Source organism: Entelurus aequoreus, linkage group LG04 (assembly GCF_033978785.1).
Source record: "Entelurus aequoreus isolate RoL-2023_Sb linkage group LG04, RoL_Eaeq_v1.1, whole genome shotgun sequence".
NCBI lineage: Eukaryota > Metazoa > Chordata > Actinopteri > Syngnathiformes > Syngnathidae > Entelurus > Entelurus aequoreus.
In genome coordinates this window covers 61,044,417-61,071,249 of record NC_084734.1, presented here as the reverse complement: position 1 = coordinate 61,071,249, position 26,833 = coordinate 61,044,417, and the positions used below count along the sequence as shown (strand labels likewise).

Here is a 26,833-nt window from a genome sequence, read left to right as displayed (position 1 = left end):
ATGGTCGACAATTGCAATAAACACACTCCGCAACCTTGTGGACAGCCTTCCTAGAAGAGTTGAACCTGTAATAGCTGCAAAAGGTGGACCGACGTCATTTTGAACCCTATGGGTTAGGAATGAGATGGCACTTCAAGTTCATATGTGAGTCAAGGCAGGTGGCCAAATACTTTTGGCAATATATTGTATGTCAGCCTCATGCTGTTTGCCATCAAATGTTGTTGTATAATGCAGACATGTCAGAAATAATATAAAGAAATAATACATGCTGGTCATACTGTCATTTGGATTTAAAATGGCATTTTTTCTATTAAGACAATGATTTAAAAATATTTACAAATGAACCTGCCGTGATCAAAAAATAAACAATGCAGTACAAGATGTCAACAGTATAAGTAGTGTTGTATGCCTTATTTTAGCAATCTGTAAGCCTCCACACAAGTGTAAAAAGAAGTACATCAATGTATCATTAAATTAGAGAAAATCTAAGTCTGTATTCACATTGATTGAAGCGATTCACCATGCTTCTGGGAGGTGAGTCTCTTCACATGAAGACGAAACAGAGCTGACTTCTTTTAGTCTTTGATGGCTTTTTTTGCCACAAGCATTGACACCCTATTTAATAATATATGAGGACAGGTATTTTTGTCACTAAGCAAAAAAAAAAAAAGACGCCATCACCACTCGAAGGGTTGCGCTTTGCAAAAAGGTAAAAAAGTTCAAGAGACAGTAAGAATAATGCGATTTGTGGAGAGATTCTGTACAAAGGCAGCAGAGTCACTTAGGTAAAAAAAAAAAAAAGAAGCATTCTCTAAAAACTTTTTAAAAGGATTATCGCTGACAACCCTCAAAGCTGTGTTTGGCACCCAGGATGTGAATTTGGAATGGGGTGACTGGCATGTACACAGCATGGGAAAGGATTTAGCAATGAAGCATTTGAGAGTAAGAAAATAAGAAAGGATTTAACAGAAAATTATTTGTTGGAGGCAGGCTTTAACTGGAAGAAATGAGAAAGTCAACAGCCTGGCAGGTTACAGCTGAGCTGCCCATCACTGACATGTGTGTAAGTGTGTGTGTGCCTGTGTGTGTGTCTGTGTGTGTATATCACCATCTGTGCTGTCATGTGCAGCTGTGCTCCCTGAGAGCCCAAGATCCGAAAGTCAGCTGTTGCCAAGACAACTTTTATCCATGCTATACCTGGCAGACACACACACACACACACACACACACACACACACACACACACACACACACACACACACACATACTGTATACATGTTTTAAAGTACCTGTAGAATGTAAAAACAAGTTGCCTCTATATTGCAGCTACACTATATTGCCAAAAGTATTTGGCCACCCATCCAAATAATCAGAATCAGGTGTCCTAATCACTTGGCCCGGCCACAGGTGTACACAATCAAGCCCTTAGGCATGGAGACTGTTTCTACAAACATTTGTGAAATAATTGGCCACTCTCAGGAGCTTAGTGATTTCCAGCGTGGAACTGTCATAGGATGCCACCCATGCAACAAATCCAGTCGTGAAATCTCCTGGCTCCTAAATATTCCAAAGTCAACTGTCGGCTTTATTAAAATAAAATTGAAGAGTTTGGGAACAACAGCAACTCAGCCAAGAAGTGGTAGGCCACATAAACTGACAGAGAGGGGTCAGTTGCTACAGAGCTCCAAATTTCATGTGACCTTCCAATTAGCCCACGTACAGTACGCAGAGAGCTTCATGGAATGGGTTTCTATGGCCGAACAGCTGCACCTAAGCCAGTGGTTCTTAACCTGGGTTCGGTCGAACCCTAGGGGTTCGGTGAGTCGGGCTCAGGTGTTCGGCGGAGGTCAAGACACACCCGACTCATCGTGTAAATAAAAAGTTCTCCCTATCGGCGTATTACGGATACGGCAACAGCAGAAGTCAGACTGATTTGCAGGTGTGTAATTTGTTGTGAGTTTGTGCACTGTGTTGGTTTTGTTCTTTGAACAAAGTGATGTTCATGCACGGTTCATTTTGTGCACCAGTAAAAAAACATGGTAACACTTTAGTATGGGGAACATATTCACCATTAATTAGTTGCTTATTAACATGCAAATTAGTAACATATTGGCTCTTAACTAGTCATTATTAAGTACTTATTAATGCTTTATTCGGCATGGCCTTATTATAACCCTAACCCTCTAACCCTGGCCCTAACCCTCTAACCCTAACCCTAACCCTAACCAAATAAGTTTAAATTAAGTCTTTGTTACTTAGAATATGTTCCCCACACTAAAGTATTACCAAAAACATATCACTTTGTCTTGAATTTGAAAAAAATACAACACTTTATTTTTCACTAAAGAAGGGTTTGGTGAATGCGCATATGAAACTGGCAGAGGTGGGACCAAGTCACTGCTTTGCAAGTCACAAGTAAGTCTCAAGTCTTCGCCCTCAAGTCTCGAGTCAAGTCCCGAGTCAAGACAGGCAAGTCCCGAGTCAAGTCCAAAGTCAAGACTAGAAAGTCTCAAGTCAAGTCCCAAGTCCTGCATTTTGAGTTTCGAGTCCTTTCAAGTCCTTTTAACCACAGACTAATATTTTTACACAGATTGTGTATGCTTTTAAAACGCTGTATTTATTTATTAAAACAAGTGCATTTGAAATTGCAGGAAAAAAAATTGTGCTGACATTGCAATTCATAATAGCACTATTAACCAGTCATTTTAATAGTTTAAACAATTTTATACATTTAACTCATTCCTTTGCAGAATAAACACATTTGCAAAAACAAACATTAACATACTATTGGTTGTATTTTATGAAAATAATATAACCACAGAGTTGAGAAGGATCAAAGATCTTCAATATTTGTATGTGAAAATCACAAAGAAATCTTCTGGGGGAGGATGACCCCCCCTACAGGGGTTTGGTTTACAAACTTTAAGCCCCACCTAAAACAAAATTCACCAGCCGCCACTGATTATGATGCATTCTCATTTTAGGCAAAATATAAGACAATACTTTAACAGTATAATTGTAACCAGGAATAAGTCTTCAAGTAACAATATTCAAATACTAACATTGTTGGGTAAGACAGCATTTGGTTTTATTCTGAATCCAGTAAAACAGATTGGTGGTTTTAGCTGATATAAAGACTTTCAGGTGTTTATATATGTTTAAGTATTTGGCAGACGCTTTTATCCAAAGCGACATACATAAAAAACACATATATAACAATGACTGTAAACATTATCATTTAAGGGAAGAATGTAATACAAAATATCAATACAAAGTGTCACGACAGAATAAACTCTCTGCTGCTGCAGCAACAGAGTTACAGTCTATAGGTCCCTAAGATATATAGATATCTAATGTATTCATACATTGTTTATGTAGGATATACGCATGTATATATAACCTAATCATATTGTTTCTTCAATTTAAAAATAGCTGACCGTTTTTTTCCCCCTTCTCTGGGATTATAGTCCCAGTTTTGATCTCGGACGTCTGGTCACTTATAGCATATAAGAATATTATATTACTGTTAAGCAAACTATGAATAATAAAAACGCCAAAACATGTGTCCGTTATCATAGCTACACGTATGACAAAAAAACGCATGAAAATCAGTGGTATTCAGTGAGGTAAGATGAATTAAATGCGCTGACAGTTCATTGCTCCTGCCAAATGAATTGCACTGAGTGGAGCGGATCACCACTCCAAGATGGCGGCCCCGCGTCTCGTCTGCGCCAGTAGGCAGTAGCGCTCAATGCTGCGTACCCTTATAAGATGTCTATGGTTATAACGTTAGCAGTGAGTTTACAGCCTCACTGAATAAAAGTCATGTTACTTAGCCAATAAACGTTATCTTACATTCAAAACTTACCCTTCTTTGTGCAACTTCAAATGTCGAACGATGTTGGAAGTTGTTGCGTCTCCGTCTGTAATATTCGAACTGCGTGATTTGCATACTGCAATTCGTTTTTTGTTGACCAAGTCGTAGTTTTTATACCCGAACGAAACCAACTTTGGCATAATTGTTTCTCACTAGCGCGTTGTTTGACAACTCATGTTCGGTGGTTGTCCTGCAATTTGATTGGATGAGAGCTGTGGGATGAAAACAACGTAGATCTAATTTGATTGGCTGTTGTACTGAGAGCACTGAGCACACCAGCTGACAAGCAGCACACACGCTTATAGACACAGACGTAGAAAATGAAAGATACGGAGCGCTCCCAAAAAACTTTTTAAGGTTTGGGTTTTGGGGAAAGTAGCAAGTCATGTCAAGTCAAAAGGCTCAAGTCCAAGTGAAGTCACAAGTCATTGATGTTAAAGTCTAAGTCGAGTTGCAAGTCTCTTTACATTTTGTCAAGTCGAGTCTAAAGTCATCAAATTCATGACTCGAGTCTGACTCGAGTCCAAGTCATGTGACTCGAGTCCACACCTCTGGAAACTGGTGGGGTTCGGTACCTCCAACAAGGTTAAGAACCACTGATCTAAGCCATACATCACCAAGTCCAATGCAAAGCGTGGGATGCAGTGGTGTAAAGCATGTTGCCACTGGACTCTAGAGCAGTGGAGACGCGTTCTCTGGAGTGATGAATCACGCTTTTCCATCTGGCAATCTGATGGACCAGTCTGGGTTTGGAGGTTGCCAGGAGAACGGTACATTTCGGACTGCATTGTGCCGAATGTGAAATTTGGTGGAGGAGGAACTATGGTGTGAGTTTTTTTTTTCATGAGTTGGGCTTAGCCCCTTAGTTCCAGTGAATGGAACTTTGAATGTTCCTGGATACCAAAACATTTTGGACAATTCCATGCTCCCAAACTTGTGGGAACAGTTTGGAGCAGGCCCCTTCCTCTTCCAACATGACTGTGCACCAGTGCACAAAGCAAGCTCCATAAAGACATGGATGACAGAGTCTGGTGTGGATGAACTTGACTTGCCTGCACAGAGTCCTGACCTTAACCCGATAAAACAAATTAGAATTAGAACGGAGACTGAGAGCCAGGCCTTTGTGACCAACATCAGTGTGTAACCTCACCTATGCGCTTTTGGAAGAATGGTCGACAATTCCTATAAACATACTCCGCAACCTTGTAGACAGCCTTCCCAGAAGAGGTGAAGCTGTAATAGCGGCAAAAGGTGGACCGACATCATATTAAGTTCATTTGTGAGTCAAGGCAGGTTGCCAAATACATTTGTCAATATAGTGCATATATTTGATGTACAACACCGAAAGACTTACAAAGTTTGTAATTAAGACCAAAATAGTATCAATCTCAGGGAGATTCTCAAGCCATTTTTAAAGATGCTATAATGAGCAAGCCAGTCAAGTGATCCGTGACGTAGAGGTGGGAACCACAGATCTCTTCCCCATCAACAATAATGCTAGTCATGCAGACTTTGTGAGAGCTAAGAAAGGTTACTTTGGGAAAAAATATGATCCAGAACTTTATATGTCTTATCCTGAATATAAGGAGGATGAGCTACAAGTTTTAGAAGCTCTGCTAAACAGATCCGGCTTTAGTGAAATGCTAAGCATCATGTAGCAGTATTGTTAAGTGCTAAACAAGAACTGTAGTACTGTATGCTGACGACACAGTCTTCTTTACTCACGGTCCCGATGCAAATCTGGTTGCAGCTAAGCTATCTGAGACAATGACCAAAGCAACTAAGTGGCTGAACGAGTCCTGCCTTACACTGAACACAGATAAAACTGTCACAATATATTTAAAGTAAGTTAAAAGTTAAAGTCCCACTGATAGTCACACACACACTAGGTGTGGTGAAATCAACCTCTGCATTTGACCCATCCCCTTGTTCCACCTCCTGGGAGGTGAGGGGTGCAGTGAGCTCCTGGCCGCGCTCGGGAATCATTTTGGTTATTTAACCCCCAATTCCAACCCTTGATGCTGAGTGCCAAGCAGGGAGGTAATGGTATGACTCGGCCGGGGTTTGAACTCACAACCTACCGCTCTCATGATGGACACTCTAACCACAGGCTCAGTGGCCTGATCAAAGTGTTCTCCCAAACATTTATGTGACTAGTTACACAATCAAAAATGCTGAAGAAGTTAATTACTTAGGCGTGATACTGGATCCTACTCTAAATTTTAAAAATCAGGTTAAAAAGGTATGTCATGTTCTGAAACATAAATTTCCCCTCAGGGATTAATAAAGTATTTCTCATTCCGATTCTGATAACATTGCCAACTTCCAACACATCAGGAGCTTATCATCGGAAGCAGCTAAATTGTTTTTCAATGCAATGATCATATCACATATCGTGTACTGTATGTCATCATGGTCTCAAGCCAAACAGACTGTTTTAAATTCTCTCAGATCATTACATAATCAAGCACTGAAAATCCTCGATAAAACGCCTCGCCCTCACCATTGTAACATACTTGAAAAATACCGTATACTTAGCTTTGAAAACTTGATCAGGTACTCCAATATCCTATCCACCTGGTACATAAGACCTGAAATGATGCAGCTCCTCCTCCCTTAAAAACATACGTACACCTAGGCTCGCAATTAACAACATTCACCTCTGTATCCAGGGGTGAATGTTCCAAAAATAAAATCTGCCTTCTACCAATCAGCCTTTTCCTACCAAGCCATCAAAGAATGGAATAGGCTCCCAGACAATCTAAAGAATAACTCAAGTTTTCACAGCTTCTCACAGGCAGTCAAAGACTGACTTTTAGACCACCAGTCCTGCTCACATTAACAATACCGGGCAGGTAGTTGACCATCAGATGATACCCGAAAGGGAGCAGTCTGATGGCCATCAGAGCACCAGTCTAATCTTGTAACATTGCAATCTTGTTTACGTATGCAGTACCAATGGGGTATATGGCTATTGGATGATACACTTATGGGTACCATCTGATGTCCACTGCACTGTATGAGGACTTTGAAAAACTGCTGCACATTATATACATCTGCACTTTAAATGAAGCTGCTAAAATACTGTAACTTGACCACCCACTGATTCATAACTCACATACCCTCTATGTATTGTACTTGTATTTTAAATTGCTTATCATTATGTAATTTTAACATTGTTGTGTATTTTCAATCCTGTGTAATTTTAATTGTGGATGTTAAATGCACCATAAAAGGACTACAGATGGAAATTAGCATGCTTCTTAATGTAACTGCACATTGTCTTTCAAATAAACAAATGCAAACAAACAAACAAACAAACATATGCAAAATGTGGCTAATGGGAGTCACCATTGTAACCTAAAAATACCTCTAAAACAAGTTCAAAACCATCCATCAACCTGGTATGTACACACTGCAATCTATATATTATGTAGTAACAGGCACGTTAATAACACTATGTAATATGTACAATATTTACCGTATTGTGTACCTTTTAAGCATTACCGGAAATTCTTTCCTCAGCGCATTTATTTCTGTTTCCTTAGCAGCACACTTCAGACTTCCGGCAACAAATGTGTGTTCCTACTTCCGGAAACAAACGCAGATTCACAACCTTGTTTTTTCGATTGATTGAGACTTTTATTAGTAGGTTGCACAGTGAAGTACATATTCCGTACAATTGACCACTAAATGGTAACACCCGAATAAGTTTTTCAACTTGTTTAAGTCGGGGTCCACTTAAATTGATTCATGATACAGATATATACTATCATATATACTATCATCATAATACAGTCATCACACAAGATAATCACATTGAATTATTTACATTATTTACAATCAGGAGTGTGGAGGGGGGGTGGGGTGGGGGGGTGGGGATATGGACATCAAGTAGTGGACATAGAGAGAGAGAGAGAGAGAGAGAGAGAGAGAGAGAGAGAGAGAGAGAGAGAGAGAGAGAGAGAGAGAGAGAGAGAGAGAGAGAGATCAGAAGGCATAAGAAAAAGAATCTGCATTTGATTGTTTACATTTGATTATTAGCAATCCGGGGAGGGTGTTAGTTTAGGGTTGTAGCTGCCTGGAGGTGAACTTTTATAGCGGTTTTGAAGGAGGATAGAGATGCCCTTTCTTTTATACCTGTTGGGAGCGCATTCCACATTGATGTGGCATAGAAAGAGAATGAGTTAAGACCTTTGTTAGTTGTCTTTTTAAAGCTGATAATACGGAGGATGAACTGCTGTTTATAGAAGCGAGCACAAACACAGTTAAACGTTAGAGCAGACGTAAGCCGAAAGAGTGAGGTCTACCTGACTTGACGCTGTAAATGTCGAACTTTGAGCCAAGCTAAGCTGAAATAAATGGAGTGCTTAACCAAAATCAACAAGAAAAAAACTTCGCTAGCCAGTTTGACCAAATAGAAAACTGTTCACCTAGTGAGTCACTTTAACATCGATCATGATACACGCAGCACATCAAACTTGTTATTACAACTACAGTACATACACTGTTGAGCTAGCTGTTTACAAACAAAACATGAAATGTGGGCTAATACTTTACAGATGCTGTAATATTGTTAAGGATTTTCAGGCAGTACAGATTGCTGTCCTATCACATTGTGTTGTGTATTACAAACTCAAAAGTCATTCACCTTCTTATGCAAAAGCTGGCTTATGACGATGTGTTACTATGCTAGTAAAAGAGTTCACTCCGACAATAACAATAACCCTACAGCTTGGTAATTATACAGGTTACAGATTGTAAATGAAGTATTGTTAAAAGTTTTTGGATTGATTTTCAAAGTTATTTAGCGGCAGAATGGATTTATCTCATTAGCTGCATTGCTAGCCACCAAGAACAAGCCGATTATTACAAAACAGAATGCAAAAAAAAAGAAAAAAAAAGGTTTTCTTCTTGTCTCTCAAAAGGATTGTGAATGACAGGCAAAATTCCAGAAAATGCACATTTACCCTTCAAACCATACTAACGAACCGGTTCAGTAGCTTGTTTTGCTTTGACCAGTAATGGGACCAGAAGCTTAAAATTATCGTATTTTGACTTTCAAAATATCATGTTCATGAATTTGTCATACATACACAATTTTAAATTCCTCCGGACCATTTGCTACAATAAAACATTACCACAGACAGTGTTTGGTATATTTCATAATGCAGCCTTTATTTAAAACAATAAACTAACAGTACTATTGGAAAAAAGCTGCTACAATCAGATTAGCGCCCCCACGTGGCTGCATAAAGGAACAGGAGACAATGTACAAAATCAGTGCAGTGTAGGATGTGTACTTGTGTTTGCTAATAGCATGTACAGAAATGATCACATTATCAGATATTATAAGATTTCTGGAATTATTGATTATAGATAGTATTAAAGAACTATATGTTTAAACTGATGTTGTTGTTGTTGTGCTGGGACTCTTCACCCGTGAGCGTACTCCGGTTAGGGAATAAGGACACCGTTTTACTTTTTAACCTCTTCTTTATATATTGCTTTGTAGAAGCAGCAGCTAAGCACACTCTCACATACACACTGTTCAACACATTGCCCGAAGGACCCCGGAAAAGTAAACATAGCTGCCCGGTAAACTGCCTGACTCAAAACAGACGTAACTTAAAGGTGCATGACTACAATAATAGCTTGTTTACGTCAACAATAATATAGTCAATTATATTCAACAATTATCATATTAAATAGGGAACTTTCTCTTAATCTTCTGACAAAGGGAATTTATAACAGCCGCCCCCTAAATAGCATGGCAATTTTGAAACAAACATAAATTCCCACAACAGTCCTTTAAACAGGATTATCCTCAGGAAGAGCTGACAGCTGGACCAGCCGAGCAACTGGTCTCACGTAAGTCTTCTCTCCAACTTTGACTTCAGCAGTCCGTATACATCCATCATCACTTGCATTTAACTTCACCACCCTGCCCATTGGCCAGTGAGCATGTGGAAGCTGAGGATCAACAATCATCACAACTGTGTCCAGGGGGAGATGATCTGTGTGTTGGCGCCATCTCTGGCGGGTTTGAAGAGAGGGCAAGTAGTTTCTGATGAACTGTGTCCAGAAGTGGTCGGCCATCATCTGGCAATGACGCCAGCGCCTCGTGGTGATGGTGTCAGGAGCATAGGCAACTTGTGGAAGAGAGGCATCCTGCCGCCCCATCAACAACATGCTGGGCGTCACTGGGTCTGGATCGGCCACATCCGAGGATACATATCCTAAAGGCTTGGCATTGAGGATGCCTTCCACTTCGATGAGGAGTCTGAGCAGAACCTCTTCTTGGAGCACTTGTGCACCTATGACCACTTGCAGGGAATTCTTGACTGATTGAATCTCACGCTCCCAGACACCACCAAAGTGGGGAGATGCTGGTGGGTTAAGACGGAACTTAATCTGTTTTTCTGCAAGCCGCTCCTGCAACTGTGATTCCATTGCTGCAAAGGCCTCCTTCAGCTCCTTATCTGCTCCTCGGAAGTTAGTCCCCTGATCAGAGAGGACCTCAAAGGGAGTGCCTCTCCGTGTGATGAACCGTCTCAGTGCGAGGAGGAAAGCATCTGTGTCGAGGCTGGTGAGTAGATCCAGATGTATACATCTCGTCGTGAGACATTTGAAAATGATCCCCCAGCGCTTTTCACTTCGCCTCCCAGCCTTGACCATGTACGGGCCAAAGCAGTCCACGCCTGTTGAGAAGAATGGAGGCTTGAACAGCCGCAGACGGGCTGAGGGCAGGTCTGCCATCCTCGGCACCACTGGCTTCCCTCTCCACTTCATGCAACCAGTGCAAGCTCTCTGATACTTTTTGATAGCCTGCCTTCCTCGCAGAACCCAGTAGTAGCGCCTCATCTCTGCAAACACCCTATCAGGTCCAGGGTGGTGGCATCCATCTCTTTAATGAGGAGTGTGGTGACTGCATGACGGGGATCCAACAGTATTGGGTGAATGTCAGTGGGGCTAGAGCTCTCTAAACGGCGCAGGCGTCCTCCAACCCGTATAAGACCCAATGTAGGGTCTAATTCTGGGGCGAGCGTACTCAGCCTGCTGCTGGGTGGCACAGGCTTGCCGGCTCTGAGGCATCTGATTTCTTCAGAGAAGCAGTCTGTTTGGCTGGTTTTGAGCAGGTAGACTTCAGCATCTCTTAGGTCACACAGAGGTGAAGCAGGGTCGGCTGCCGCCCCATGAAGAGACTGTTGCGTGGCCTTGACCAACTCTCTCCAGCTGCTGAACCGGGTGAGATCTGGTATCTTGGGTGGTGAGCTGGTCTGTGTGAGACCACAAAAAACACTGTGTTTTAACTCACCACGGTCCTCTGGCTCTGTGATGCTAGGACAGGATGGCCATTCATCCGGTGGACGGCGAAGGAATGCTGGTCCCTGGATCCAACGATTTGGCGCAGCCAGCTCAGCTAACATCTTGCCACGGGTGAGATCGTCGGGCGGATTGTTAGCTGTATCCACATACCTCCAGGTGTGTGAGGTAGTCAGCTCCTGGATCTCAGAAACCCTTGTTCCCACGAAAACCTTGAACCTGCACGACTGAGATGTCAGCCAGGTGAGAACTGTTGTGGAGTCAGTCCATAAGAAGGTCTGGGCAATACACAAGGTGAGCTCTTTGTGAAGGAGGGAGGACAGCTGGGCTCCTGTCAGCGCTGCACAGAGCTCCAACCGTGGCATTGACTGCTGGCGTTTTGGGGCCACTCTAGACCTTGCCATCACAAATGAGACATAGACAGTGTCATTAGTTCTTGTGGTGAGATATGCCACTGACCCGTAGGCTTGCTCAGAGGAGTCACAGAAGACGTGGAGAGTGTACTCTGTGGTGTCAGTAGCAAGCTCCAATGGTGCATAGGTTCGAGGGATGGAGATGTTGGCCAGCTCGGGGAGTTCTCTCTCCCAGCTGGAGGATGTCAGGAGGGAGATTCGGGTCGTCCCAGCTCCTCTTCTTTGCCCACAGTCTCTGGAATAATAATCTTGGCCCGTGTAGTGTACGGGATAATGATCCCAATCGGATCATACTGGCGGGCGAGTACCTTATAGATGTACCGCATAGTAGGGGTCTCACTCTCTGGGGGCTTTGGCTTGAAACCAAGCCGATCAGATGGACAATACCACCGCAGACCAAGGGCCGGCTCCTGTGGATCGTTGCATTTCTCGGCCAGCCACAGCTCTGTGCTTTCAGATCGGGCACAGGAAGGCAAGTGGGAGACAACACATGAGAAGTTACTTGCCCACTGTCGAATCTCAAATCCTCCTGAGGCCAGACATTGTCGCATCTTGTCCACCAGGAGCTTGGCTGACTCAGTCGTTGACAGGCTCTGCAGACAGTTGTCCACATAGAAAGACTGTTCGATGGACTGCAGGATGTCTTCATTTCCTGCAGCACATTCTTTGACATGTTTTTTCAGGGAAAATGTTGCACAACACGGGCTGCTTGTGGTACCAAATGGCAAGACCTGCCATTGGTATACGTCAGGCTGTTTCTCCCTTTGCAGGTTTCTCCAAACAAACTTCAGCAACGGCTGGTCCTCCGGTAGCAGCCGAACTTGGTGGAACATGGCTCGGATATCTCCACTGATGGTGACAGCGTGCTGGCGGAACCGCAGGAGGACCCCGATGAGAGATGGGCCGAGGGTTGGACCTGGGAGAAGCTGCTCATTGAGAGAGAGACCACCATGATTAAAGGAGCAGTCAAAGACAAGGCGATGTTTGCCATTATGATGGACGAGGTGATGAGGTATGAACCATGACTCTCTGGAGCTGTTTCCCTCTCCCTCCTGGAGCTTTGTGACACACCCACCATCTATAAGCTTCTGGATCTCTGCTTCATATATTTTAGCTTTGACAGTGTCTTTAAGCAGTCGTCTCTCTATACTGCGTAGCTTTGGCATCACTGCTTCAACATCTGCTTTTAGTGGTGGTGCACCTTTTTATCCGGAGCAGGGGTGTAGTGTAGCGAAGTGTGTCACCAACCTTCACTCTCTTAGTGCGTGCTTCCAAGACGCTCACCGCTTCCTGGTCCAGGCGAGACCGCACTGCTAGCCACTCGCTACGGAATGGGAGCACATCAAGCTGCCAGAGGCGTTCGACTTGTTGGTAGATGTCATCTGGTGTAGGCTTGAAGGCGGTGTAGTAGCATGATGCAGCGGGGGACTGGGAACCATCTGGGCCTTGGAGCGTCCAGCCGAGTGCTGTATGGATAGCTACGGGTCCTCCCTTTGGGCCAAACCTCACAGGTTCTGTGGCAGTGATCAGGTGAGTGTAATCTGCACCAAGGAGCAGCAGTAGTTGCACCTTATTGAAGCTCTGCAGTTGTAACCCTCTCAGGTGATGGTAGCGTCTCTGGAGCGCTGCTATTGGATAGGATTTCTCTGTCAGGGTGAGTCGACCTGCTGTGTAGGCCCTCTCAACCAAATGCTGCTGTGATGGTGATGCTGGAGAAGCTACATGAAAGTCAACTGATGCTCCAGTGAGGTGAACCACATCCTGACGAACAGTCCGCAGGGTGAGGGACTCTGCTCTGCCATTGAGCTTCAGGTCTCGAACTGCAGCTGGGAGTATTATGGTGCGTTCAGCTCCATCATCGAGGATTGCATAGGTCTGCAGTGATCTGGTCCCATGACTGATGATGATTGGCACCACCTTGAGGTATAATTTCCCTCCCTGCATCGAGTTAGCCGCTGAGGTGCAGTCTTTGGGTGTGATGAGGAAGATTTGGGGGCCTGGCCTGGTGATGTCATGCAGCACTCTCAGGTGGATCTCCTGACACTCACTGCAAGGTTTCTTTAACGTGCAGCTCTCTTCATCGTGGTTAGTACGGCCACAGTTACGACAGCGCTTTCCGCCTGCTATCCACTTCTCAATTTCCTGTGTTGAGCGTTGAATAATGTCTGGACACTGCGACAAGTAGTGCTCTGTACTCTTGCAGAAGAGACACATCCTTTTAAACTTTTGTTGCTTAGCTGCTGGCCGAGTCGTTTCGGCTGATTTGGGCTGGTCTGCGCCGTGATACACAGAAACAGGCCGAGTCCGAGGCCGGGGAGAAGGAACAGGTCTGTCTCGATTGGCAGGCGGTGCTCCTTCAGCTCGATGGCGCTGTGCCATTTTTGCGGACAGTCTCTGAGCTTCTGCCTTCACCTTGAGCCACTCTGCGAGGTCTCTGAGGTTGTATGGATTTAGGCTGCTGGTGCTGAGGCGCCCCTGAACCTGCAGATGCTCCACAAAATATTTTCTCATGTGTCTAGGGAGTTTGCTAAGTAGCCGGTCAACATGGCCAGTAGACATCACTTCCATCCCATTAGGCCCTTCCAATGAGGTTAGCATTCCCACCAGCAAGTCAACGTTGAGGGCGAAGCTCTGGAAAGCTTTGGGGTCTCCTGATTTGACATCAGGAGAGTTCAGGATGGCTGCAATCTCACTTTGTGCCAACTGCTGTGGCTGCCCATACTGTCTCTGCAAAGCCTGCATGGCGGCGGTGTAGGGCTGTACATAATGTCTGTATGACTGAGCTATTAGCTTAGCTTCATCCAGGATCAAGTGTTCCATAAGCACACAGTATTTGTAATGTTCAGAAAGTTCAGTGTGTGGATTGAGCAGGTGATCTAACGCCATTTTTAAATTAGCAAACCCTCTCTCACTGTCATGCACCAACTTAGGCAGTTCAGGTATTGGAACAGGCTGTCTGGGGGACTGGGTAGTGTAAGGTACCTGCAGTGGCGTATACTGAGACTGGGGGCTGTACTGAACCTGTTGAGTTGATGGGGGCTGTTGCAGAGTGAAACCAGCAGGGGGAGACACCAGTTGATATGCTGGCTGAGTTGATGGCGGATACACAGGCTGGTAGAGTTGCAGCTGTTGGTTCTGCGTTGGCAGTGGTGACTGGTGTAATGGCTGTGTAGCGATGGTTGATGGAGGCTGATAGACAGTCCCCAGGGGAGTGGCAGCGCTGTAGGGCGATGGATTGATAACTGGCTGAGTGCCAGCCGCAACAGGTAGCTGTGGTGCAGAATATGGCGCTGTTGCTATCTGTGGGGGTTGATAGGGTGGTTGTGCAAACAGTGGAGCGTGTTGCTGCACGGGCTGTGCAGACGGGAGTGGGGTGTATTGCCACACTGGCTGTGCGGATGGGAGTGGGGTGTATTGCTGCACTGGTGCTGGATTTACTGGTGTTGTCTGCATGGGCAGGTATTGCAGTTGTGCAGCTGGTGGCACTCTGTCCTGTACATTGTTAATCATCACTGTGGTAGGCTGGTTAGACAGGTAGCCTGATGTAACTGATGTCTGTGGGCTGGCATAACTCGCTACTTGTGAAGCTTGAGGTGTAGGCTGCAGCATCGAAACATTCAGCGTAGTGAGGGGAGGCGGTGCCCATGCCGCAGTCACAGTTGAGGGCAGAGACTGCGTCAGTGTGTAGTTCTCCTGTCTACCACCTGGTGTAGGAGTATTTGCTGCTTGAAGCTCTAGTGTTGTAGAGATGGTATGTGGCAGTGTAGACAAGTGTGGCTCATGCTGAAGCAGCCTAGATGATCCAAGATGGAGGCTGGATGGCTGTGACAGAGGGGTGCTGTGAACTACTGAACAGTTTAGCCAGGGTGATTGATATGTTGGGACGCTCATATTGAGATTAGCTGGTGGCCGTAGGACAGGAGAACCCTGCCTGCTTTGATAGCTCTGCCTCGCGGGCGCCGCCGATGGTTGGCTTATATGGCGTGTTAGCTGGCTTGGCAAGTCTCTAGCATGTATCGCCATGTTCCACTCGCTCACCTTGTCGGCCGCTCCCGCCGAAAATGGACGATCGGGGATAGCGTGCGCTCCGTGCGGCAGGTCCTCCATGCACACAGACTCGGTCTGTAGGCTGAGTGACTGCAGCCGCTGGGCGCCGACGCTCTCTCCTCGGTCCTCCGCGTGGGCACCATGAGGAATGAGGGACTGTGGGAGGCTAACCTGGTAGCTTTCTAGACGAGTTGGAAGCTGTCGTTGTCTTGCTCCGAGTGCGCCGCCGTCTGCCGCTGTTGTTAGCGCTGCGTCCATTTCTCCGTCGCGAGTGAAGATAATCCGGCTCGAAGGACCAATATTAAAGAACTATATGTTTAAACTGATGTTGTTGTTGTTGTGCTGGGACTCTTCACCCGTGAGCGTACTCCGGTTAGGGAATAAGGACACCGTTTTACTTTTTAACCTCTTCTTTATATATTGCTTTGTAGCTGCAGCAGCTAAGCACACTCTCACATACACACTGTTCAACACGTTGCCCGAAGGACCCCGGAAAAGTAAACATAGCTGCCCGGTAAACTGCCTGACTCAAAACAGACGCAACTTAAAGGTGCATGACTACAATAATAGCTTGTTTACGTCAACAATAATATAGTCAATTATATTCAACAATTATCATATTAAATAGGGAAATTTCTCTTAATCTTCTGACAAAGGGAATTTATAACAGATAGGGTGACATTATAATACAAATAAAATTTGCTCCCTCCTCGTTTCAATTCATCCTCAGATTATTGTGCAGTGGTTGTGTACGGATGTTTACATCTTTAAACATGCACGTTTTGTTCACAATAGTTTTTTTTTATACATTTGGATTGAAATCATCATGTATTTGCTAAGATTATTTTTTAATAATCGATGAGGTGGCAACTTGTCCAGGGTGTACTCTGCCTTCCGCCCAAGTGCAGCTGGGATTGGCACCAGCACCCAGCCCCTGCAGCATTTGCCCAGAGCCCACATCTAGAGCCCAACAAAATCCCGCCAAAGATTGTGTCCGTGTTTCAGTTGTTTTTTTCTCCTGTCTCTACAAACTGGACGAGCGAAAATTAGCCTTGCTCACTGGGTCTTATGCAGACATACAGACCAGTTGCGGTCATCTCTGACCTCTCCTTTCGGTCACTCAAAGACATCCGTGTGCAAAATAATTAACAATAACAGTCTCCATTGTTACATAACAGAAAAGCAATCAAAAGGAGATCCTGCATTAGTGCCGAGGTAAATGCTGTGCATTAGTGTTATTACATGACTTTATGAAACTATTGTAGTTGTTTGTAGCACATTATATTGTATTATATCTTATACAATACTTATTATACAAAAAGTTATTTTTATTTTTTTAAAGACATGTTCCATGTTAACATTTTTGTGTTTTGGGGAGGCCAATTAACAATGAAATGTTTTAAATTAATTTCAATGGGAAGCATTGATTTCAGTTACGAGCTTGGTCATAAAACCAATTTCGCTCAAAAGCTGAGCTACTACTTTATCTGCTGTACATATCAGCCTCAGGGTATAATGGTTTTGTGTTTGACCCGTACCACGCAGCACACAACAGGATGTAGTTACAACTGGTTAAGTGGCAACAACTTAACTTGATTACAACTTTCTTGAGCTCTCATATAAAACTTGATGGTGATGATGATAAATAGTGTTGGCTGAATCTAATTTGGCTGCAAATCTCATTTCTGTCTAGGGACTTTTCTTTATTAATATCACTTGTGGAGGTAAATTAATCAAAGCAAACATCCTTATGACTCCAGCTGGATAGCAGCAAGATAACATAAATCAATTTTATAATCTAATATCACTTAATTCACTGCTTAGGCTGACAAAGATGTACTATTGAGTACTTCTACATTCAATTGTACTGTATTTTTTTCATCTATTTTTTTTGCTCTTTGTTCTATTAGTTTAGATAGATAGACCCAGCTTCTGTTCTGATTACTATTGATTGACATATTTGGAAATAACTGAGAACCACTGGCAAATGTTAGGTCAGTAATTGTTAGAAAAGAAAAAAAAAACAGAAGTGGTTGGTTAATTGTAAACTACTGCAAGTTTATAAACTTTTAAAAGAAATACATTTGAGTGCAAATGTTAAATGCTGTATTGCTTTTGTGGTGCCCTTAATTCTTACTGTAATTTTCCTCAGAGGAACAGCAGGTATGCAGGGAACCATGCCAGTCTAATTAAATGGCCATTTAGTTTTGTTTTGGGTTTTTTTGTTAGAAAAGAAAAAAAAACAGAAGTGGTTGGTTAATTGTAAACTACTGCAAGTTTATAAACTTTTAAAGAAATACATTTGAGTGCAAATGTTAAATGCTGTATTGCTTTTGTGGTGCCTTAATTCTTACTGTAATTTTCCTCAGAGGAACAGCAGGTACGCAGGGAACCATGCCAGTCTAATTAAATGGCCATTTAGAATGTTATAAACTGTTAACAGCTGTGAGAATAAACACTATAGTCACTTGTGTGCACTGCAATGAATATTGGGGCATTAGAAAGTAAAGCAGGTATCCTGTCTATTCACAAAATAATCAAATTAATGTCCCCGGAGTACTGTAAATCCTGGAGCGTCTAGATTGACAATATAATTTCACCACATAGCTGGACAGGACATGTACAATAAAAATATGTTATTTTCAGTGGTAGTAGAAGTAGAAGTGTTTATGGATTTAACAAAAGCATTTGACACAATTAATCATAGCATCTTAATAAACAAATTAGAACGGTACGGCATCAGAGGGTTGGTCTTGAACTGGGTAAGAAGCTACTTAACCAACAGGAAGCAATACGTGAAGATAGGCGAACACACTTCTACAGAGCTGAAAATATCTTGTGGCGTACCTCAGGGATCAATACTCGGACCAAAATTGTTCAATCTCTATATAAATTACATTTGTAAAGTTACAAAATATTTAAAGTTAGTATTATTTACAGATGATACAACTGCATTTTGTTCAGGAGAGAACACACAGAAGATAATACAAATAATTACAGAATAAATTAACAAATTAAAAAGATGGTTTGACAAAAACAGACTATCTTTGAATCTCAGTAAGACTAAAATAATGCTATTTGGTAACAGTAGAAGAGAAAGTCAAACACAAATACAGATAGACGGAGTAAATATTGAAAGGGTAAAAGAAAACACATTTGTGGGTGTAATAATAGAGGATAAAATGAATTGGAAATCTCATATAGAAAATATACAACATAAAGTAGCAATAAACACATCAATAATGAATAAAGCAAAACATGTTCTAGACCAAAAATTAACTTCATATTCTTTACTGCTCACTAGTGTTACCATATCTGAGTTATTGTGTAGAAATATGGGGAAATAATTACAAATGTGCGCTTCATTCACCAACTGTTACAAAAAAGATCAATTAGAATAATACATAATGTTGAATATAGAAAACATACAAACCCTTTATTTATTAAATCCCAATTATTGAAATTCAACTATTTGGTGCATTTGCAAACAGCTAAAATTATGTACAAAGCAAACTATAACCAAGAATGTACAACAATTCTTCTCAACAAAAGATGAGAAATCTAACCTTAGAGGAAAATGTAATTTAAATTTTAATTTAAAACATTTGTTTGTTCGTACAACACTTAAAACCTTTAGTATATCAGTACGTGGGATTAAAAGTTTCATCAAAATGTGCCCATTACTTTACAAACTATCCATAGAGGGATGGAAGAAACAGAGTGGAGCATTTTGCCTTTGTCTATGTGGGTGGAGGCTGCTAGCATGCAAACACAGAATTTGAAGCCCGTAAGGTAAACGTAAGGTTAGATAGTAGAAATGATATGGCCAGTCACTTAGAGCACTGTACTTATCTCATTCCAGTAAGAATCACTTGATGGCGCCCACATAAAAGGATAACAAAATTCGGTAAACACTTTAGTATGGGGAACATATTCGCCATTAATTAGTTGCTTATTAACATGCAAATTAGTAACATATTGGCTCTTAACTAGTCATTATTAAGTACTTATTAATGCCTTATTCTGCATGGCCTTATTATACAACTAACCCTAACCCTCTAACCCTAACCAAATAACTGTCAATTAAGTCTTTGTTACTTAGAATATGTTCCCCATACTAAAGTGTTACCCCAAAATTCTTATAGTACAAAACACATAAAATAAGTGAATGTGGAGGGAAACTAAAAGTCTTTGTTTATTAGAAGCGGAATATGAACCATCGTTGTGAAGATTTAAAAAAAAAAAAAAATCTTAATTCTCTCCAATAGCTCCACACGGAGGTCACACACAGAAGGAGGATGTGCAATCAGCAGCAGTGTGGAATCATGATGCACCAGTCTGATTTACAATGCCTCACTAACGTTAATAACAGCAATATAGCAGCAACCTTTCATTCATATTCCCTCTAAATGCCTTTTTCGCTTCAGCCACACAAAAAAAACAACGACTCATCACACCTGTATGACATGCACACTCAATTCTGAGGTTGCAGCGTCGATAAGCTCCACTGAATTGGGGAGGATTTTAATCAGCATAACATGCTGATTAAAATCATCCTTGGGGGTAATCAGTTCTGACTGACAACCTACGCACACGCATGACTCAGACCTTTTTATGTTATATTTTAATCTACATTTAGAGCCCCCCGACACACACACTCTAGACGTGATAATTGCAAGCCACTTCAAGGCTCGCGTTTTGTATGGTACAGTTATCCTGACCACCCCTTAAATTGACTGACTGACGTCGACATTTACTTGAGACTTTGGCCAGACATAGAAAATGGGCAGTAGTTAAGGATGTTAATCCATCTCTTTATTAAAAAATGGCAACGCAACAAAGTCTTGTTCCACACGGAGGTTCGCCGTATATTGCGGCTATGTCCAAACTTTCAGAAAATACACTTGTTTTTCTTTTTCCGTAGCACTTATACTACATCTTTAATGTTTGACTAGGTTAAAACGAAAACATCTCATAACTTCTGTTCTACTTGATTTAGACCAGTGGTGTCAAACGTACGGACCGAGGGCCGGATCAGGCCCGCAAACAGGTTTTACCCGGCCCGCGGGATGAGTTTGCTAAGTATAAAAATGAATCTGAAATTTTTGAATGAAAGAAACAGCTGTTCTAAATGTGTCCAATGGATGTCGCAATAGCAATTCTTTGTATCTTTGTAGATGATGCTACATATGTACAAAATAAACCACATGATGTTAGTACATCAGTCGAGGAAAATGATCAAACTACATAAATAACATACTGTAATTTGATTTTGATATTTATTTTTTTATCTTGATAGATTGAAAATTAACACCAATGAGTTGACTGATGAATAGTATCACATAATTTATTCAGAAAATATAAATAACGACATATTAAGATAAAATACTATTAACCGCAACATATACAGTAAGTGTAAAAACAACAACAACATTATGATTTGTACATTTTCAGAATGTGCATGTTCTATTTTTAAACAAAGAAAACAATCTGAAGTTGTCATTAATTTTAAGTTATCGTGCCGTGATTTTACCAGTCCGGCCCACTTGGGAGTAGATTTTTCTCCATGTGGTCCTCCATCTAAAATTAGTTTGACACCCCTGATTTAGACCCTCTCGGTCCTCCTGTTTTTGTTTTTTGTTTTTTACCTGCGACCCTAAGCCCACGTGAAACTATTTCCGGGTAAACTCCATCTAAATGTATTTTACATTACACATAGTAACAATTTTACAATTATATGGAATGGCAACATACCAAAATATTCTCTTTTTCTGTCTTCCCACATCAAAAGATTTACATGTTTTTCTATGTTTTATTTTTTTTGTAATAGCCTTCTTCTGGTGAAACTAATAAGTGAATGTTTTCCCCTCAGCTGATAGTGATGACCTCCTCTGAGGTGAAAGTGGAAAAAATGGAGTTATTCAACTAAAAAAACAACTTTTTTTGTGTGTATGCTTCTAGTCTGTTGCTCACGATAAACAGAAAACTCTGTGAGACCCTCTCTAAAGTTACAAACCTGCCAGCACAAGGATCAATTCTTCAGATGTCACTCACCTTGGCACTCCTGTGTTGTTTCTTGGAAGTTCTTTGGAGGTAAAAAGTAGAAGCCTTCAAGAAGAAAGAATACATAACAAATCATAGCGGTATGTCTTGTCAAAAACATTGGTCCTGTCTTGGCAAAATTCTATGGATGTTCTCATTTATTCAATCTAATCTGACTAGATCTGACCAGTCTGTCTTTACAAATGAGTATAACATGTTCATCAATGGTTTGCCTTTATGATATTAATCGTGTAATGAGATAATTGTGCTTGTGTGTTGCAGGTATGCCTCTCAGTTTGGACTGTAAGGCATTTTTCGGCTACAGTGGAGAAAACAGGAGACCTATCATCTACTGGATGAAAGGAGAGAAGTTTGTTGAAGAACTCGCGGGACACATTAAAGAAAGTGAAGTCAGGTAACAATTGCACATGGGGAAAGGAAGACATGATGATACTTTAACTGAACAAGATAGTAAGTTAAAGGGCAACTGCACTTCTTTTGGAATTGTGCCTATCATTCACGATCCTTATGTAAGACAAGCACACAATCATGTTTCTTTTTTTTTGCATTCTAACCAGTAAATAAGTGTGAGCAAAAGTCCACTTACAATGGATTCAATGAGAGTCGCTCTATTCTGCCTATAAAGCGCTTAAGAAAACTTTCAAACACTTCCATCAACATTTTATATACACACTGTAAGTATATGTGTAATGTAGTAACAGGCACATTCATAACATGTAATAATTACATATGTTGCTCATTTTAAGCATACGGTGGCGTATTAATATGAAAAACACGTTCACTTTTTCCTTTAACTACAACACTGACTACTACTTACTGCAGACATATTGCAAGACATAATTAAATATCACCTACTGTACAATGCCTGCTGTCACTGGGATGCAAAACTTGGGATGTTGATATTATTCCCATATCGATGATGACTCATAATCCTCACAAAGGGTAGTAAAACGGGTAGGTGCAAACCAGCGTCTTTTGTGTGTCTTTCGCACCATATCCCGTATGGGGGACGGCGGTTGGGAGAGTGGCCCTGCCAGCAACCTGAGGGTTCCTGGTTTGATCCCCACCCTCTACCAATCTCGTCACGTCCGTTGTGTCCTTGAGCAAGACACTTCACCCTTGCTCCTGATGGGTCGTCGTTAGGGCCTTGCATGGCAGCTCCCGCCATCAGTGTGTGAATGTGTGTGTGAATGGGTGAATGTGGAAATAGTGTCAAAGCGCTTTGAGTACCTTGAAGGTAGAAAAGCGCTATACAAGTATAACCCATTTACCATTTGTCTGAATTGGCTGTCAAAGTTGACCAACTTCTTATTTTATATTCACAACTTTTTACGAACAAGGTAAAACTTAATTAAACTTAGTTCCACCTACAATGTTGAGTTCAATGGGCAGCAATGTAAGAAGCAAGATTTATAATCTAGAACAGACCTGGGCAAATTAAGGCCCGGGGGCCGCATGCGGCCGTTGAGCTTTTCAATCTGGCCCGCCGGACATTCCCAAATAATTGTTTTAGATGTTTAAGATGTAAAGTGTAGCTGCCATTATGATGTACACTCATCTTTTCTAATGACCGGAAGTCTTCAACTATACTAAGTCTTTCAATGCTTGGAATCTGCATCATATACTAGTTACTATGGTCATCGAATTAGTTACTATGGTCATCTAATTACTTACTATGGTCATCTAATTAGTTACTATGGTCATCTAATTACTTACTATGGTCACTATGAGATATCTCAGATTGAAGGTGGTTTTTTTTTCGCTATGTTTGTTGCATTTTGGTTGCGTTTCGGTTGATTGTAAAATATGTTGTCAATATTCAGTGTTTTATCATTCATAGTTAATATTGTAAATCCCACATTCTTTATTTTCATGTACATTCTGGGTGACTAATTCAGTAAAAAAAAAAAATCAAATTCCATTCCGTTTTTTAAGGCGGTCTGTCATAACGTTTTTAGCTTTCAATCATTATTGTGAGGTTTTGTATTAGTGTTCCTAAAAATAGATATACCGGCCCCCAGACACACTTTTTTTTTATCTAAATCTGGCCCCCCGAGTAAAATAATTGCCCAGGCCTGATCTAGAATTAACTTTCACGAGCTCCGAGCCAAGAAAGCAGTTCACCAGTTGATGATATCAATACAGCAGCATAAAGAAGTTGCCTCTATCTGATCAATGTGCGGCTAAAAGTAAGTGCTTGACGTTTACGCTAATAATAACATTATTTGCTAATACTTGGTTAATATTTAGGTCACAAACTGTAAATGAAGTATTTTTGGTATTTTTTTGGATGGGTTTTTATTGGGTTTTATGGTCGGAATAAATGCAATGATGTCATGGCTCCGATAGGCTTCATTGTAAGAGGACTTGTATTTACAGGTTAGAATGCATTAAAAAAAAGACAAATGTGTTATTGTCTCTAATAAGGATTGTGAGTTGTAAGCAAAAAAAAAGTGCAGTTCCCCTTTAAGCATGTGAAACAACATGCTGAGCCCAAACATGTTAAACAAAAGAGTTGGTATGTCAAAGCTTGCATGCTACCTGTTCTGACATTTCGTTGTAATTATGTGCCCTTAATTTTCAAATAAGACACTCATTGACTGATAACTAAGACATGTACCGTACTTCAACTTCTAGAAGATGGGAAGGACGGATGAGACGGGACCTTTTGTTGGTCTTAAACCCAGGTTTTTCACATTGAGGTTGATGTTTGAGGTGTTTTGTCTCAGAAAAGATAGAGGTGTGAGTATATCAAATTCAAACTAATCACGCCTCGTGGTATTTAATTAACCTTTGCCTGATGAGTTCTCCAACTCTTGCTCCAGTCCTCTGGCTACACATGATCCAGTAATTCCACTGTTCCACATTCAAAATGTCACATTTGTATAGACACATTTCAGCTGGGATGTTTTTTGGGGTTCACCCTCCATCCTGCAGCACTGCTGGCCAGTGTACTGTATGCATTTGTTTATCTGCTTTGGCTCCATGTTGCTTACACAGATGTGTTCACCTTCAAATTGTCATATTTGCAAATGACTCAAAGTTGAGCACCCTCAAATATTTCTGAGCTCATCAAACATAACAAGCTGGATTTGCTTCAACAAAGTTTGCACATAGTGGAGGACAGTGTTGCAAACGCAGCACAGAATGTCTCCGTTATCCAGTCCAGGGCTGTCTAGCTACTCAGAAATGTTGAAAAGTCAGCATCTTCGTGGTTCAGTCATGTGCATTGAATTGCAAAATGTCCGCATGGGCTACTGCTTCGTTCATACATTTACTTAGCATTACGAGGCCAAATGTCAAATTGTTATGCGTCTACACCTGAGTCAAGTCTATATCAGCTAAACAATCCAGCTGTTGAGTCAATGTAAGTCGAATTAGTGATGATAATGATAATTGATGCACAATTCCTTTTGCCACCACAACACACTTTATACGGATGTTTTCATTTTAAATCCTTTAAGAATATTTTAAATGTCTGCTTCATTCATACACCTGCTCACACCTGTAGTATATAAGTGATCAAGTGAGGAGATATTCGGTGTTTTCACACCTACAGCCATAGCTAATTCCAATTTACCCCTGGTTTAAAAGCTAAAACATTCTACACGATGGTTAAAAAAAACCACAACCTCTTCCTTAATTAGTCTGTATTCATACATGAATAAACACACCACACCAAGTTGGATAACAGACTAGAATATGTTATGAAACAGACTTTAACTTGCTTTCAGCATTTCTTTCCCAAAAGATTAGAGGGCAATTAGTTACATGTCTTCAAATATGCGTACAACCCGTTTAGGTAGAGCCCATTAATGTCGATAACCTGTTTTTATCGACAAAGTCCTGGTCAACTGTGTTCTTATTAGTAAGCACGTGCCCGTTAACATAAACGGTGTTTTAGTCTATAACAATTCGGGATTGAATTTTCTATGAAAAATCGGTCTGATTATTTCATCATGCGTTGTAGTATTGTTAACTTCATCGTTATCACTTTTTGCAAGACAAGCTTTGTGGCTGTGTCAAAATCCATCCATCCATCCATTTTCTACCGCTTGTCCCTTTTGGGGTCGCGGGGGGTGCTGGAGCCTATCTCAGCTGCATTCGGGCGGAAGGTGGGGTACACCCTGGACAAGTCGCCACCTCATCAAAATGAAACTGCCATTTACCATTAAAGCCTTGGCATAGAAACAAACATTCTGCCTTCTTCTGCAGTAGACATCTCTGTTCTGTCATCCCCAATTCTTCAACTACAGTATTTTTCAGACATTAAGGTGCACTTCAAATCCTTCCATTTTCTCCAAAATCGACAGTGCGCCAATAACCCGGTGCACAAAATCTATGTATTAATTCTGGTTGTGCTTACTGACCTCGAACCAATTTTATGTGTTACATGGTTTAATGATAAGTGTGACCAGTAGACGGAAGTCACACAAGATGTATGTGTGGACTGCAAGTTGACACCTGTCCAATAAATGACGCTAGCAAGTACCGGCAAGCATGACCAAAACTTTGATATTGGTTTAAATATGAAGGGTATCCATCCCTACTTACAGGTGTGCCTCATCGTCTATGAAGAGGACACAGAACAACAGTGAGTAAAAGGAGCCAATTACCAAAATAAAGGGCAGGCCCAAAAGATTATCACACCTTCTGTATAATAAAGTCACAAGTAAAAATGCAAGAAATGGTTATTTACAGTCAATGTGAGTCAACCAATCTGATGATCGCTACACAGGTTTCACTGTGTTACAATCGATAATTAATCTGTACATTTACTATAAAGCCAGGTAGGATACTACAGTATTTCAATTGGCTTTTGTTTCTATTATCACAGCCACTTAAGGAAGGAAGACGTCCCAGTGGTTCTGCCAGAAGTTTGGCTCTTACCTTCACCAAATGTGCTGTTTTAGCACAGTCAGTCTGGCCTCTGTGGTCATGGTTGAAGCTGACCCTAAATCAGATTCATAGAGACAGGTCAACCCCCAAGCATCAGTTCAGTCTGCCTCGTGTCTTCCCCCTCCTTGCAGGCTCATGGAGGATATGACCTCACCATAAGGACAGAAGCTTTTTGCACCTGCTTCAGTGTTTTCCACACATGCCTCCT

General features: G+C 41.6%; 1 protein-coding gene across 3 annotated transcripts in view; it reads left to right on the top strand.

Moving 5' to 3' along the window:
• The window catches only part of il1rapl2 (interleukin 1 receptor accessory protein-like 2), a 631,449-nt gene that overhangs the window by 552,691 nt on the left and 51,925 nt on the right, over window positions 1-26,833 (top strand). For all 3 annotated transcript variants that reach the window (XM_062045414.1, XM_062045413.1, XM_062045415.1), the window contains one exon: window positions 21,988-22,120. In XM_062045414.1, coding sequence (XP_061901398.1) covers window positions 21,988-22,120 — 133 coding nt within the window. The remainder of the gene's footprint in view (window positions 1-21,987; window positions 22,121-26,833) is intronic.